Genomic DNA, 14,336 nt, shown 5'->3' on the forward strand with positions numbered 1-14,336 from the left:
GTCCATTTCAACTAAATTTACATCCCCACGCCCTATTTGACCAGTACATATGTTCCTCCTATCGGTCTTTAACAAAATCAGATGAAAAAAAAACCACCTTTAAACCCCCTGTTAAACCCTAGAACGAATCTGCTCTTATGCCCATCTAATACTTCATGGATGAATAGATACTCAAATCACAGCACACACGAAACATACATGAAAAATCAGATTACCACGCCATGATCGTTACCCTTTTAGCCCAAACCTAAATAGGGTTTGAGAGGGGAGATGTTGAGTATGGTGATTATCAGGAAAGCTAGGATAGTGTAGGATATTATTTTGCATTGTCTTGTACTTCAAAATGATCATGTATTTCTATATATATGCCCACGAGGCTCAAGCAATACATCCGTTATATTCCGTCAATCCCTCTCTCTCCCTTCAAATATGGTATCAGCCTAATCGATCCTAAACCCTAGCCACCGCCGCTTCCGTACCCGCGCGCCGCCCCCAGGGCGGCCGGCCTCCATGACCGCCGCCGGAGGCTGCGCCGCCAGTATCTAGGGTTTGTCCGCCGATTGTGTTGACCGACTGACCTAGAAAGTCTTTTTTCCAATCCTTGATTCGAGTTTTTCTTTCTTCCACCGGTCGATTTGATCGGTGTTTTCTTTTTCGGTTTTCCAATCTACGGTTGATTTACGTCGCCCGTCGCAGTTTGTCATCTGCAACACGCTTCTACTCGATAATCGCTAACGAGGCGACGACTCTCGCCTTCACTCGGCTGCAACGTATCCATTGGTACGGTGGCCGATCGCGTCCTACACTGGCCCTTCGTCCTGTGCGCGTGCACGCCGCTTGGTGTAGTCGGCCGCTAGCGCGTGTCCACCAGGCCACCTGGATCCACGCCGCTGTTGCATGCATCCCGTGCTATGCATGGCATGCGTTTCCGGGCGGTCCTCATTCCACGTTCGACCCGTGCAGAGGCATGTCGCGGGTGTTTCGTCTTCGGCTCACGTCTTCTGGATTCTCATTCGTCGCGTCTACGGACAGATCAACCGTCTATGCGCAGCTTTGTAGGATCTCATGAAGATTATTTTTGAGTACAATGTGTTTCTTCATCGATCGAGCAACGGAATACCACCGCGTCGTCTCGTCGAGCCGCAACGCCGTTGTCCCGTGGTTCTCTTCATGCTTGCACAGATCCGCGACACCGCTATGTCGTCCCCTTCAGGCCGTAGCGCCACACCACATGGTTCCTGCCGCCGTTCTGAGACCGTTCCCGTGGTTGCACCACCTTTCTGCCGTCGCGTCGCCCCTTCGAGCTATAGTGCGGCGACCCGCGGTCAACCGTCGCCCCAAAGCCGTCCGCTCCAGATCGTCCCCGAGGCTGCACCGACCCTCGCGCTGCCGCTGCGTCGCCCCGTTGGGCCGTAGTGAGCGTGGCACGCGATCCCTGCAACCGCCTTGAGGTCTTCCCCATCATCTCCCTGACCTGCCCGTCGCCATTGCGTCGCTCCTTCAGGCCGTAGCGTTGCGGCCCGTGGTCCACCGCCGTCCATGCGCATCGACTTCCACGTGATATGCGCCGCACCATCCCCTTGGCGCAGGGACGTCACCGTCCGCGCCGGTCATCGTCACGTTGTCGGGTTCTTCCTCGCCTACTTCAAGCACCGCCGCCGCGCTTCTGACCTACCCGTCGCTGCCTCCTCAAGTCACCCCCGCCGCTCTTCTTCCCGGTCCACGGCGACTGCCTCGACACCGGCTACCCCGACTCGACATCGACCACGGCGTTCTTCACACGGCTACCTCGACCACGGCTACACCTCCCTACACTCTCGGTTACTTCGACAAACGGCACAATGGGCTACCGCCTTGCTTGAGCAACCTCGTTGGTTTTCACTCCAGCCACGACTCCGCGATGCACCGACCGTTACGACTGTGGGGGGCTTGCCTTCGGATTCTTCTCCAGTCTCACCGTCTGCATCGCTACCGTTGTGACTGCAGGGGGATGTTGAGTATCATGATTATTAGAAAAGCTAGGATAGCGTAGGATATTATTCTGCCTTGTCTTGTACTCCAAGATGATCATGTACTCCTATATATATGCCCACGAGGCTCAAGCAATACATCCATCATATTCCGCCAATCCCTCTCTCTCCCTTTTAACAGGAGAGACAACACATATGAGAGACACATAGGAGAAAGAAACTCACCATAGTGTGGTGCTTCATCGCCGCCACCCACCGTGCTCGACCATCCCATGTTCATCACCACTTTCGAGTTGACGGGGAAGAGAAGGAAAGAAAGAAGGGATACGAACATGCAGCGTATTGCCTCTCAATACTAAGTTGATCCCAGGCCCCAACCGCAAAAATTGAAACGACTGCCTTTTCTAACGTTTTGGGGTCCTTTTTTCTGAGGTTAGGGGGTTTTGGCAAATGCACCACACGCCAGCCGCTTTGTACCCCTTCTAGCCGCTGTCACTGGGCCCCGCGAGTGAGGATACAATGGCAACTGTGTTTTGAACCGCACGTGCTCGCACAAACAAGTATTGGCTCCACTTTTCCATATTTTGCAACATCAGGCATCAAACTGCACATCCTAAGCAACTTCATTTACCACCAGTGCATTTACCTTCAATGTTATCTTTATCTTCAATATTAACTCAATTATTTTCGTTGAAGTCCTAGTTTTAAGAAAATAGTCAAAACAACTATAAATTTAAAATATTATCCTATAATCAATAAAAGATTCTAACGGCTATATTTATTTAACACCCTACAAATAATAAAATAGGCCAAATCCGGTGTCACATGTCTTCAATTACACATACGTCATATAAAAATACAGCAAAAGGAAAAAACAAATTAGTGTATTTATCAAAATAATATACAAACATTTAGAGGTAGTACAATACTTCCTAGTAATGATATTTCGAACATATAATCAACATTAATTAATATCTTTATGTTTCCTTGTTGTGAAGTACGTCATTATTGATATCCATTAGTATCTTGTTCACATTGCAAATCACCGGAATCACCACGCTGGGGTGCCCTCTCGTGTTCACACTTTCGGGCATCCAAAATAAAAATACCTATTGTCTTAATTTATTAGTCTTCTTCATATTTTCTGTCAAAATTTGACCATAGACTTAACTGATAAAATATTAATGCATATCATAGACTAGTCACAATGAGGAGTAACTTAGACTAGTACTAACATACATATGTTACTAGTCTATATTACTACATCTACAGTGGGAAGTAACGTATGTGTGATGTTATGCAACACATCATTTATTAAGTTATAGACTCATCTTGCCTTGTTTTATGTGATGTTACTCATACTATTAGTAGTAACTAGCTATGTTATCATATGCCTTTTTTTATTAGTTGCTTGCCACATCATATACTTTATCTAGATATGTGTGATGTTATCACCCATGTTACTCCCACTATGAGTAGTCTACAAAGTTATATTGTTGGATTAGTATTTGAACATACTCTCTCATTTTCAGTTTATAGGGCTCAATTCAAAAATCTCACCAACCAAGGTAGATGGTGAGTGGTGAAATACCTTTTGTAATTTGCAAAAGCACCCAACTAATGGTTTTGTTTTTCTCAAAAAATTATGTTTACCCATGTAATAATTTCAATGCATGCATGCATAAAGGACATGTATTGGTCAATTTTCTCTTAATACTTACATGCAATTATTTAATGCATATTGGAATCTGAATTTGTGATGGAAAACAACCAAATTGTGCCTTATAAAATAAAAAAACTAAGATTTTGAGATAAGCAAAAAGAAGAAATAGTTTATGATAATAATATTTTTGTGACATGCATTAACATTTTATTAATTAAATTCATGATCAAAATTTATCACAAAATACTAAGAGGAGCAATCAGCCGAGACGGAGGTAATAAATGCTAGACGGCTGGAGCTCGCTCTCGCGTTCACACTTTGAGGCATCCTCCCTCTCCGTTTGAAACCCCCTTCTCTTTCCCCTTTCGTCTCCGAGAAAACCCCCAAACCAGACCAAATCCTCGGCAATGTCCAACAAGGAGGAGCTCCTGGTCCAAGAATCCACCACCGCGATCATCCCCAGCACCAATCGCTCCCCTCCCACCACCCGATTGGCCCGTTTCCTCCTGCCTCGCGCGGACGGCGCTCGTCTCCCGGCCCTGCCATCCCCGTCACGCAATGGCGGCCCCGTTCTTGGCGAGGAGCTCCGCGTGGAATGGAGGGGCTGGCCCGGCTCCTCGAAGCTGTGGAGACGGTGGGTGGCCAAGCTTCGGCCGCAGCACGAGGGCTTGTGGCGGAGAGTCGGTATCTTCGACGCCATTCTCGCGACCACACGCCAGGTGCGGCGTGACGAGGGCCTTCTGCTCCAGCTCATGGCGTTCTGGTCCAAAGAGACCAGCACCTTCGTCTTCCCGTGGGGCGAGGCCACGGTGACGCTGGAGGACATGGCCGTGCTTGGGGGGCTGCCACTGTTGGGCAAGCCCGTGAGCGCGGAGCTGCCGGATGCGCTGTGCGGGGAAGTGGCCGCGCTCAAGGCCACTCGGAGCGCTGTGAACCGGAGCAAGAGCAGGAAAGCGAAGTATTCCATCTGGGCAAAGTACTTTTTGGACCGGCCACGGGAGGATGATGTCGCCGGCGGCCGCAGCGGAGAAGACGCGGCTGGCAGATTGCTCGAGCACGGGGCATTCTTGGCCATGTGGCTCTCCGCCTACGTGCTCCCGTCGCGCCCGTTCGACGTGGTTCAGGCGCGGGTGTTCCCCATCGCCGCTCAGCTGGCACGCGGCCAGAGTGTGGCCCTCGCACCCGCCGCGCTCGCTGGCATCTACAGTTGCCTCTCCACGCTCGCCGGGTGCGCGCCACTTCAAATCCTCCAGCTCTGGGTCTGGGAGTATTTCCCGGAGCTTCGCCCAGAGAAGCAGGTTTCCCCGGACAACAACGACGACGGCGTGCCGGCCAGAGCTGCACAGTGGCACGACGTTGCAAAGGCGTTCAACCCCATCTACATCCATGCAGTGTTCATGTCACCAGAGAAGTTTGAGTGGATGCCGTACGGCAGCAGCAGCAGCAGCAGCTTCGGTCTGCCACCCGGCAATGGTGGGCGCACAGTCCATGGCCAGGACATCGCAAGAAGCGATAAGCTTCTGTCCATGGCGCTATGTCTGCGCCCTTGCGAGCTCGTGGGCATCGACTGCATCGAGCAGTACTGTCCTCATCGCGTCGCGAGGCAGCTGGGCTTCGATCAGGAGTTCAGGACGTGCCGGGGGACGTCCGCCGTGTCAACTCAGATTCCGGGGCCGCGTGGGCGACGTATGAGATGGAGGCCGGAGCTGTTGCGTCCATCGCTCCGCAAGGTGACCCGGGCGTGACCGTTGAGTACGCGCGATGGTGGCAGCCGTACTCGTCGACATCCGCCACTGGTGTTGTTCATCAGATGAAAACCGAGATGGAAGTTGTTTGCATAGATGATGATGATGATGCAGAGAATGCACAACCTCAAGATAACATTCCACCAGTGGAAAATTTGGCGAATGCGCAAGCTATTGTCGTTGATCTGCAGTCAACATCTGAGGACATCATGGTCATCAGCAACGACGAGTCCGATGAAGAATCTGAAATGGATGTTGAGGTGGATGCAAATGCAACAGCTAAATTGGTAACATCGTCAGTGGAGACAGTGGTCTGTACTAGATCACTCTACTATCTCAGGCCATTTGTGCCAGCCAAAGATGGTCAGCTGAGTGCAGGCAGGACAAATTCAGATCAAGGGATTTTCCAACCAAAACGGGAAGTGGGGACGGCTGAAATGATCAAGCAGGCGTCCAAAGCACGAGAGACGGAGAAGGCCGAGTTGGAACAAAGGATTGATTATCTGAAGAAACAGATTTGGGGCTAGATCAGGTATTCAACTTTATATCCATATGATTTACACTGTTGTTTCGCCATTCCCTGACAGTGTCCTAACTTGTTTTCTTTCTTTCTTGTTCCAGGAATGTCCCAAGTTATGCTAATGAAGCATATATAGGATGCTTGAGTAGTAGTTCTGCGGTGTGATGCAGATTTAGGTGGCACTGTTTCACGCTACCTGAGTAGCTTTTGTTGTTGCTCGCTGTTTGAACTTCCTTGGTTATATAATATTTTGTATAATGGAACCTGGCTCGCACTTAGGGCGGCGTATGTGAAAAAAATCAGGTTAGATTGTTGGGCAGAAGTACTCTTGTGCATTTTGGGGATGAACTTCAACTTTCCCTGTTTGCTCTACACCTATGCTTCCTGTTTGCTCTACACCTATTATCTTCACATGCCAAAGTGAAGATAGATAGTATTAAAATTCATATGTGAAGCTGACTCGATTAGTACTTGTAAGATACTCCCTCCGTTCCAAAATAAATGTCGTGGTTTTAGTTGGAGTACTAGAATATGTGAAGCTCATCTCTTGCCACTCAAAAATATGGCGAACATAGGTGAACTCCACTCTCTATTTCCACTGTCAAAATCGATGTAACATTTGGTAGGATCACTCGTCACTTGATAAATTATATCTACTATGAGTTTGGTACAAATATTTGAGTGCCAATACTACACTTATTTTAATTCATTCATGTGCCTGACTTATTTCGAGTGCTCAAACAACCAAAATATTTCAGAGAGTTCAGGAGCTATTGCTTATATGCTTGCCTACAACTGTCAAGTACAGCGGCCTCTGTTAAATCTTCAGTGAAATGTTCTTAAACTTGTCAAAGTTCCCTGATTTTTTTCATATAACCAGGGATCGAGGAGCTCCCCGGCTCCATTTTCATTGAAAATAAGCCCCCAAAATAGGTCAAAAACATACATCATTCACGAGTTCAGTAAAGGTAAAAACAACAGGCTATCGAAGCCAAAAACATTAAATAGAATATCCACTCCCAGGGGATATAGACGAAGTCTCATTTTGTAGGCCAGAGGGAGTGAAGATATGATCGGCGACCAGCAGATGATGGCTCGAAGTAAGGGCAACTTTAACCAATCCTCAATAATCGGTTAGAGAAGTAAAATTCCGCTTTTACTCCTCTAATGAGGACCTAACCAATCCCTAATAGTCCATAGTGGAGGATAATTTATTCTCAGCCACATCCGCCACCTCTATTTCTACTTTTCCATTCCCTGGCCGAGTAAAGAAAACACATGTCCGTTAGCCCAAACTAGTCTCGGCTAGCTAATGTCCTCAGGAATGAACTACAGTAGCAAACCGGTCACTGAAGCAGCACACACACGTACTAGCAAGAGCGTAGCTCACTTGCTTCTACACTGAATATGCACACACATATGTGAGAGAGGAGTAGTACTTGAGGCTGGATGGATTGGAATGAAATGGCCTGGTTACAACTGAACGACCTGGGGTCATTTTATAGGCCCGGGTGTGCACAGCTCACACACATTGAAATTCCTACTTACTTGCATGCCACTCACAGGACTACTACCACGAGCATGCAAAGCACCTTCCTAGCAACTACTACGTAATTGCTTCCACAGTTAAAGCCTAATGCTATACTTATCTGCATCTCCACATCAGCCTTTTGACTTGATAAAGCCTAGTACTATGTAGCTACTTCTCCATCTCAGGCCTCCTTTGGTTTGTAGGAATTATGTAGGAATTTTATTAGATAGGATTTGCAAAGGAAAAATTCTTTTGAAGCCCTTTGATTTGTAGGAATGGATTCCTATTCCTATGTAGGATAGGAATCAATCCTTTACATTTTGGAGGAAAAAAAATTAGCCTAGACTCAATGGAAAATTTCCTATCTTATGCACCAAAATGACATCTCTTTCTTTATAGGAATTGAGATGAATGTCATCTCACTTACTATAATTTTCCTATTCCTATAGAATTTCTATCCTATGAATCAAAGGAGGCCTCAGTCTTTTCATCGGAGAAAGCCTAGCATAGTACTTGCTACTTTCCAAGCAATGGCAGTTGTGCACTGCCCTTTAGACTGGGTTTAATCAATAATCTCCCCCTTAAACATGTCAAAAGGGCTTGACGTCGATGATCCCGACCTTGTCACACAAGTCCTGGAATTGAACACGACCAAGTGCCTTGGTCCGATTGTCCGTCTTCTCGAGGTGTTGTGGTCGTCCCGCAGGCTCGCCGAGAAGATCCCCTAGGCGTCAGAACCTGTGTGGATCGCCAACGTTGTTGGTGTCGAACAGGTCCAACCGCGTTGTAGGCGGGGACACTAACTGCCCAAGAACCACCTCGCTCATGGGCGTCAGTGTTCCTGGGTCGTAATTCCTGATGTCACATTGCCCGGGAACTCCCTTCCCGGGGTCTTCGTGTCGGACGTCATGCTACCCGGGAACTCCCTTCCCGGGGATGACTTGTCCGACATTGCACTACCTGGGAACTCCCTTCTCGGGGTGGTTGTGAAGAACGTCACGCTTGTCGGGGTCGAGCTTCCCGGGGTCGCACATCTCGAGGTAGCACTTTCCGGGATCGCTGTTCCAGACGTCTCACTGCCTAGGAACTCCCTTCCCAGGGTCGATGTGTCGGACGTTGCACTAACCGGAGTGGCTCCTCCAAGTTTAGTGGAGTCCTTGTCGCTCTTCCCGTCAGACTTGCTTGTCGGGTTTCCCTCGATAGTCATGAGTCGTGCCTCCCGCACAGACTCAATGGACCCTGAGCGCGTCGGGGTTGCGGCGTGGCCGACCACAGAGCACCGTGCCTCCTGCACGGTCTCGACAGTCGCCACCAGCGTGGTCAGGGCGTGCCCTACCAGAGAGTGTCGTGCCTCCTGCACGGACTCGATGGACCCCGAGCGTGTCAAGGTCGTGGTGTGGCCGACCATAGAGCACCGTGGCTCCTGCACGGCCTCGATGGCCGCCAGAGTCACGGTCGAGGCCTGGCCGTCCCATGGCCGTCTCTTCATCGCCCCCAGTTGAGGCCCGACGAAGAGTGTCGTGTCGCCCACACGGGCTTGCAGAACCCTGAGAACATGGTTGTGGGGGTGTGGCTGACCTGGGAGTGCCGTGCCTCTTGCATGGGCTCACTGGTCGCCAACATCATGGTTGGGACGTGGCCCACCATATGCGTCATTGCCGCGCCTCCTGACATGGGCTTGTTGGGTCTCGAGGATGTCGGCGACGCCTTTGTCGTGCCAACTTGCATGGACTTGTCGGGTCCCGAGGATGTCGGGGCCGCGATTGTCGCGCCAACTTGCACGGTCTTATCGGGTCCCGAGGATGTCGGGGCCGCGATTGCCGTGCCAACTTGCACGGTCTTATCGGGTCCCGAGGATGTCGGGGCCACGATTGTCGTGCCAACTTGCACGGACTTGACCAGCGTCGCAGGGGACGTGGTTGCCGGGGCATGGCTCCCCCACATCCAGGTCTTCATCTCCTCCCAATCGTAGTCTCCCGAGAACGTTGTTGTCGGGGAGAGCGCTACCGATGTGGGGAGGGGATTAGTTGAAGAGCTTCGTGCCTCCCGCATGGACTTAATGATTGCCAACACCGTGGTCGCCAGAGGTGTTGCGCCCTCCTACATGGCTTCGTTGCTTGTCGGAACCATGGTCGCCGGAGGCGCTGGGCCCTCCTGCATGGTCTCGATGAAAGCCATCATCATTGCTGGCCCACCGTCCTTTTCAGCCTGCACGAGATTTGCCACGGCTGCGACATCCTCGGCAGTCATCCTCTTGCGGCACTCACGGGCCCAGTGGCCCTTTGATGCTGCAATATCGGCACTTGTCCCGGTCCTCGTTGCCGGCACCTCGTCCGGCTCCGCTCTGAGTCCGACCGCCGCCTCTGCCGGTGCCGCCTCCACTACTAGTGGCTTCCTCGCCTCCCAGTTCTTCGAGAATAGGAGTTGTCCGCCACCGAAGCTCTCGCGACCGTCGTCAAGGCGGTCCTCGACCACCCGCAACCGGCCCATGAGATTCTCGATGGAGAGCTCGCTCAGGTCAAGCAAGGTCTCGATGGAGACCGCTACCTGAGCGAAGCGAGGTGGTACGACGTGGAGAAATTTCCGCACGACTCTCACATCGTCCATGGTGTTGCCGAGCACTCGGAGCCGCGACGCAAGCCTGGAGATCCGCATGGCGAAGTCGTCGACGAGCTCGCCCTCCTTGAAGGCAATGTTCCCGAAGTCCGCCTGCAGCTTCTGTGCGTTCGCCTCGCGCACGCGGTTGCTGCCGAGGCGCTGGGTACGGATGGCTTCCCATGCCTCCTTGGCGCTTGCCTTCGCCGCGAGCATGCCATGCATCTCCGTCGGCGTGGCGCGCATGAGTGCCGCCACGGCTTTCTTGTCCTCCTTTCTCTCGACCAGGTCATCCTCCATGGGAACCCAAAGGCTCGCCGCATGGATGTTGCACTCCATGATCAACGCCCACTCGATGTAGTTCGAGCGCGTGAACATCGGGAAGGTGATAGGTACGCTACCGCTGACTGCGGTCTCGCGCACGATCTCCCTAACCATGACCTCACCGCGATGGCCGTGCCTGGACCGGCTGTGCCCTCGCCGCTCCTCCGGAGGCAGCGACTGGGAGTCGTCCTGTGATGGATGCGATTTGAAACCACCCGAGGTGGTGCGCTGCTGCTTTCCTTGTGCACCGGCGATGGCTACTGACGGTGTCCTGGACTAGGGGGTACTCATCACATCGTCTCCCGATCAGTTGGGTTGGGCCGAGGACCCCATGGCCGCATACTCATGGGCCAGTTCGGACAGCTGCCGCATACAAGGAAGATTCCACAAGACTTGGCGATCAAGACAAGGACTCCACCCCACCGGCGTATTCGGCTAGGACTCTTGTTATCCTAGGCCTCTGGTGCATTATATAAACCGAGGCCAGGCTAGTTGATAGAGATATACAACAATCATACCATAGGCTAGCTTCTAGGGTTTTAGCCTCTACGATCTCGTGCTAGATCAATTCTTGTAACACTCATATCACCAATATCAATCAAGCAGGACGTAGGGTATTACCTCCATCAAGAGGGCCCGAACCTGGGTAAACATCGTGTCCTCTGCCTCCTGTTACCATCGATCCTAGACGCACAGTTCGGGACCCCCTACCCGAGATCCGCCGGTTTTAACACCGACATTGATGCTTTCATTGAGAGTTTCGCTGTGTGATCGGCAAAAGGATCGATGGCTCGTCTGCAGGTCAACTGCGATGCCGGCATCTTCGTCGCCGGCTCGACTGGTCACCTTGGCTCGACCGAGGACCATGCTCCATCTCCGATCGTCATGTTCGGACGAGGGACTTCATCAACATCAACTCCGATCTCTATCAAGATCATGGAGGAATCATCCATGGAGCTCGGGGGCTCAACGTCAACATTGCCCTCGGGCGACTGTGCTGTTTTTCCAAACAGCAAACTTGTATCCGCTGCCACCACCTCTTAGAGCATCTCTTTGATGATCCCTTTGGTGGAATTGTGCAAAATTGAGTGTACAACAAACCTGGAAAATTTCGTCGAGTTCCGATGAAGAAATCTCCGACAATCTACGATATACCGGAGCCCTGTCAAATCTGGACGGGAATCTGGACGAGTGTACGGCGTGGTCTCCAGAGCCTTGCTCGGAGGTCCTTTGGAAGATCCAACCGTTCATCTACTGAGGAAATCCCATATCTACGACCCCTCCAAATTTCAGCTCGATCCAATGGTTCAAACTTCTGGAAACTTCCGATGAGTGGACCAATTTTTGATCTGTTTTCTGCGCGAATACGGATCCGACTCGAATTCATGTTTCTTTATGAACGTGATATTGGACAACCTTTTTTAAGGAATTTTCTTCTATGGTATTGTGCGTTGTTTTTAAACACGTACCCATAAAATTTTAAGCCTCCTTCGAGGTAATCTTCACCATCACGCTGGTGTCAAAAAAGTCCGGCGGTGTTGCTCCTCGGCTGCCGACCTGCGCTACACACGTCGCCGCTTTATTGAGCCGAGCTCAATTCCTTCGATCATCATCTCGGCAAGCCAAACAAGAGTTCGGCATCGCGAAGGATAAATCATCACCAACATCGCCGCCCCACGGATTACACAGAGCGGGCATACCGACATCGCCGCACGGTCACTTCATCAAGCCGGCATCGACCACGTCACGACCTGCATCGGCAGGGCCGCACTATTGCTTCTTCAAGCTGGTGTCCATCACGCCGACCTACTTCAACTCATCGGCTGACATCGAGGCTTCGATATCTCGGCTGGACCGGAGGCTCCGCCATCTCTTCATCAACCTACTCCGGAGACTTCGGCGTCACTAGCCGACCAGCTCCGTCATGTTAGCAATCCGAAGTCAATGTCAGCATCGCCATACCGTCACTTTATCGCCATTCAGGCAATGGGTGTGCGGATCGAGTCCCAATTTTGGGAATCACCTTTCTTCAGATTGCTACAACAAATAAACCAGGTGCTATTAATCCTAGTATTTTTTATTTGTTTGGGTTTATTATTCCCAAGGAATTATTACTCTGGTTTGTCCATCATCTGTACACAGGTCTATCAAATGATGGCCGCATTAATGATGGTTGTGTGGTGGTTCGGTCAGTTTCCATATATAGTCCGGCGAACGCCGCATCCGGAACTCGGACTGACCTGTGAATTCAGGCTTTGCCACGCCTTTACTGCATCACGCCGACGCCCTGCATCGACATTGACTTCGGCGCCAGGCCATATTTTTTTATTACTCACTTTGCATAAATTATTTATTATGCAACGATTTTTTAATAATTATTATTACTATTATCTCCGGTTTGCACTATTTTTGTGCACAGGAAAATGATCCGGGGACTTCGGCATCACTCTGCCGGTCTGCATTAACCGTGCTATGTCACCACTTCGGCGTGTCGAGCTCTCCGCTCCGCCACCTCGGGACCGGCTTGGGGGATGGAACCTTGTCCTGCATCAAGCTCGGACCGCGTCATCAATGTCGAACACATTAACCAGCTAAGTCGTTTTCATGCACAAAGTTTTAATTTTTAACTTGTGTTCGGTTCGACCAAGCATTATACTTTTTTGGGAAAAAGTTGCTTGTAAAAAATTTTCTTGTCCAAACTTTGTTTGTGACACACATATTCAAATACCCCGTTTATTTGGGGGCTTCCTTTATGAAGCTTTTCCTTTTGCATATGATTATACTTATACGGCTTCGTTCCTTGTTCGTGTATTACGACACAATATGCACCATATTGACTTAAGCGATTTGCAAGATGGGTTTGCCTGGCTCCTGTGCTTACCCCTACGTTCCCGATTGTTCGGCTAGGGAGTAAAGGGAGCACCTCTGCGATTGTCACGACCGGGTCCTCCGAGCTCTGACCTCAGACTGGGTGAAGCCGAAAGCTAGCGCTCTTATTGTTTTCAATCATGGTTGGCACACAACGGAACCCATGAGTACAAAAGATCTATTGCACAAGTCTCATAGTAATAATGAGCACCGAAGAAAGGTATGGGTGGGGGGTACTGTTTTCTTCGAAGATGCTTCTTACACTTCGTCTGTAATATAGTATAAATTTCCTGAGCGCGCTTTGTCTGTTACAACCTTATGGCCCGGTTGCCTGGTTATCGGAAACACTGTTGATATTCTCGACAGGTGGAGTACATAACACTTTTCGGTCCTTGACCGAAGAGGGAGAAGTCGACGGTCGGTTAAGACGCGTTTAAAGTTCGGTTGAACAAAGATATGATATAAGTACTTCGGTACATACAATCATTATACATAAAATCTTTTACCCAAGTCACTTGGGGGCTCTTAAAATTTATATGAGCTATTTTATAGTAAATGTGTTTTCTTCTTGGTCGTTGCAAAGTCTTTTTCTATCGCTCCTTTTTCGACGTGAGTGTGTGGTCAATAGCCAGATAACCCATTTTCTCTCTAGTGACCGCTCGAGTTTAGTTCGCTAAACTGGTCTAACGAGAAGCACTCCGCCTTCGGGATAGGAGGCTGCAGCCGTAGGCTGACCCGCTTGAAGTCTTGAGATCGGATGTATAATATTAATGCACGACAGAAGCACGATTTTTTCCCCAATTTTCGGATTGGCACCGAACACTTGATCTTGTTTGGACGTCAAGTTTTTACTGACGTTTTTTTTTGTTTTCCAAGCTTATGGCACTTTTAAACTATTTGTGTGTTTTCAGCACAAGTCTCGCAGTGCAATGCCGGACACCTTTATAGATTCGGCAAAAATATTCCCGGATCTCACTATATATGCATTGGTTTCGAATTGTGTCTTCGGTCAATAGTTGGGTTGCCCGGCTCCTACGCTTGCCTCCTATGTTCCGCTTTGTTCGGCTAGGTGTGCAAAGGGAGAACCACTGCGATTGTGCTTCCAGCTCAGATGATTAAG

General features: G+C 50.1%; 1 protein-coding gene across 1 annotated transcript; it reads left to right on the top strand.

Moving 5' to 3' along the window:
- The first annotated feature begins 4,040 nt into the window (after positions 1-4,040).
- LOC125513087 (protein MAIN-LIKE 2-like) lies at positions 4,041-5,633 on the top strand. Its single transcript, XM_048678135.1, has one exon. The coding sequence runs from the start codon at positions 4,041-4,043 to the stop codon at positions 5,376-5,378; it is 1,338 nt and encodes a 445-aa protein (XP_048534092.1). The 3' UTR covers positions 5,379-5,633.
- The last annotated feature ends 8,703 nt before the right edge of the window (positions 5,634-14,336 follow it).

The sequence above is a fragment of the Triticum urartu genome, chromosome 6 (assembly GCF_003073215.2).
Source record: "Triticum urartu cultivar G1812 chromosome 6, Tu2.1, whole genome shotgun sequence".
NCBI classification, from domain to species: Eukaryota; Viridiplantae; Streptophyta; class Magnoliopsida; order Poales; family Poaceae; genus Triticum; species Triticum urartu.

Coding starts and splice junctions, on each gene's coding strand:
- LOC125513087 (XM_048678135.1), top strand. CDS start 4,041: ATGTCCAACAAGGAGGAGCTCCTGGTCCAAGAATCCACCACCGCGATC.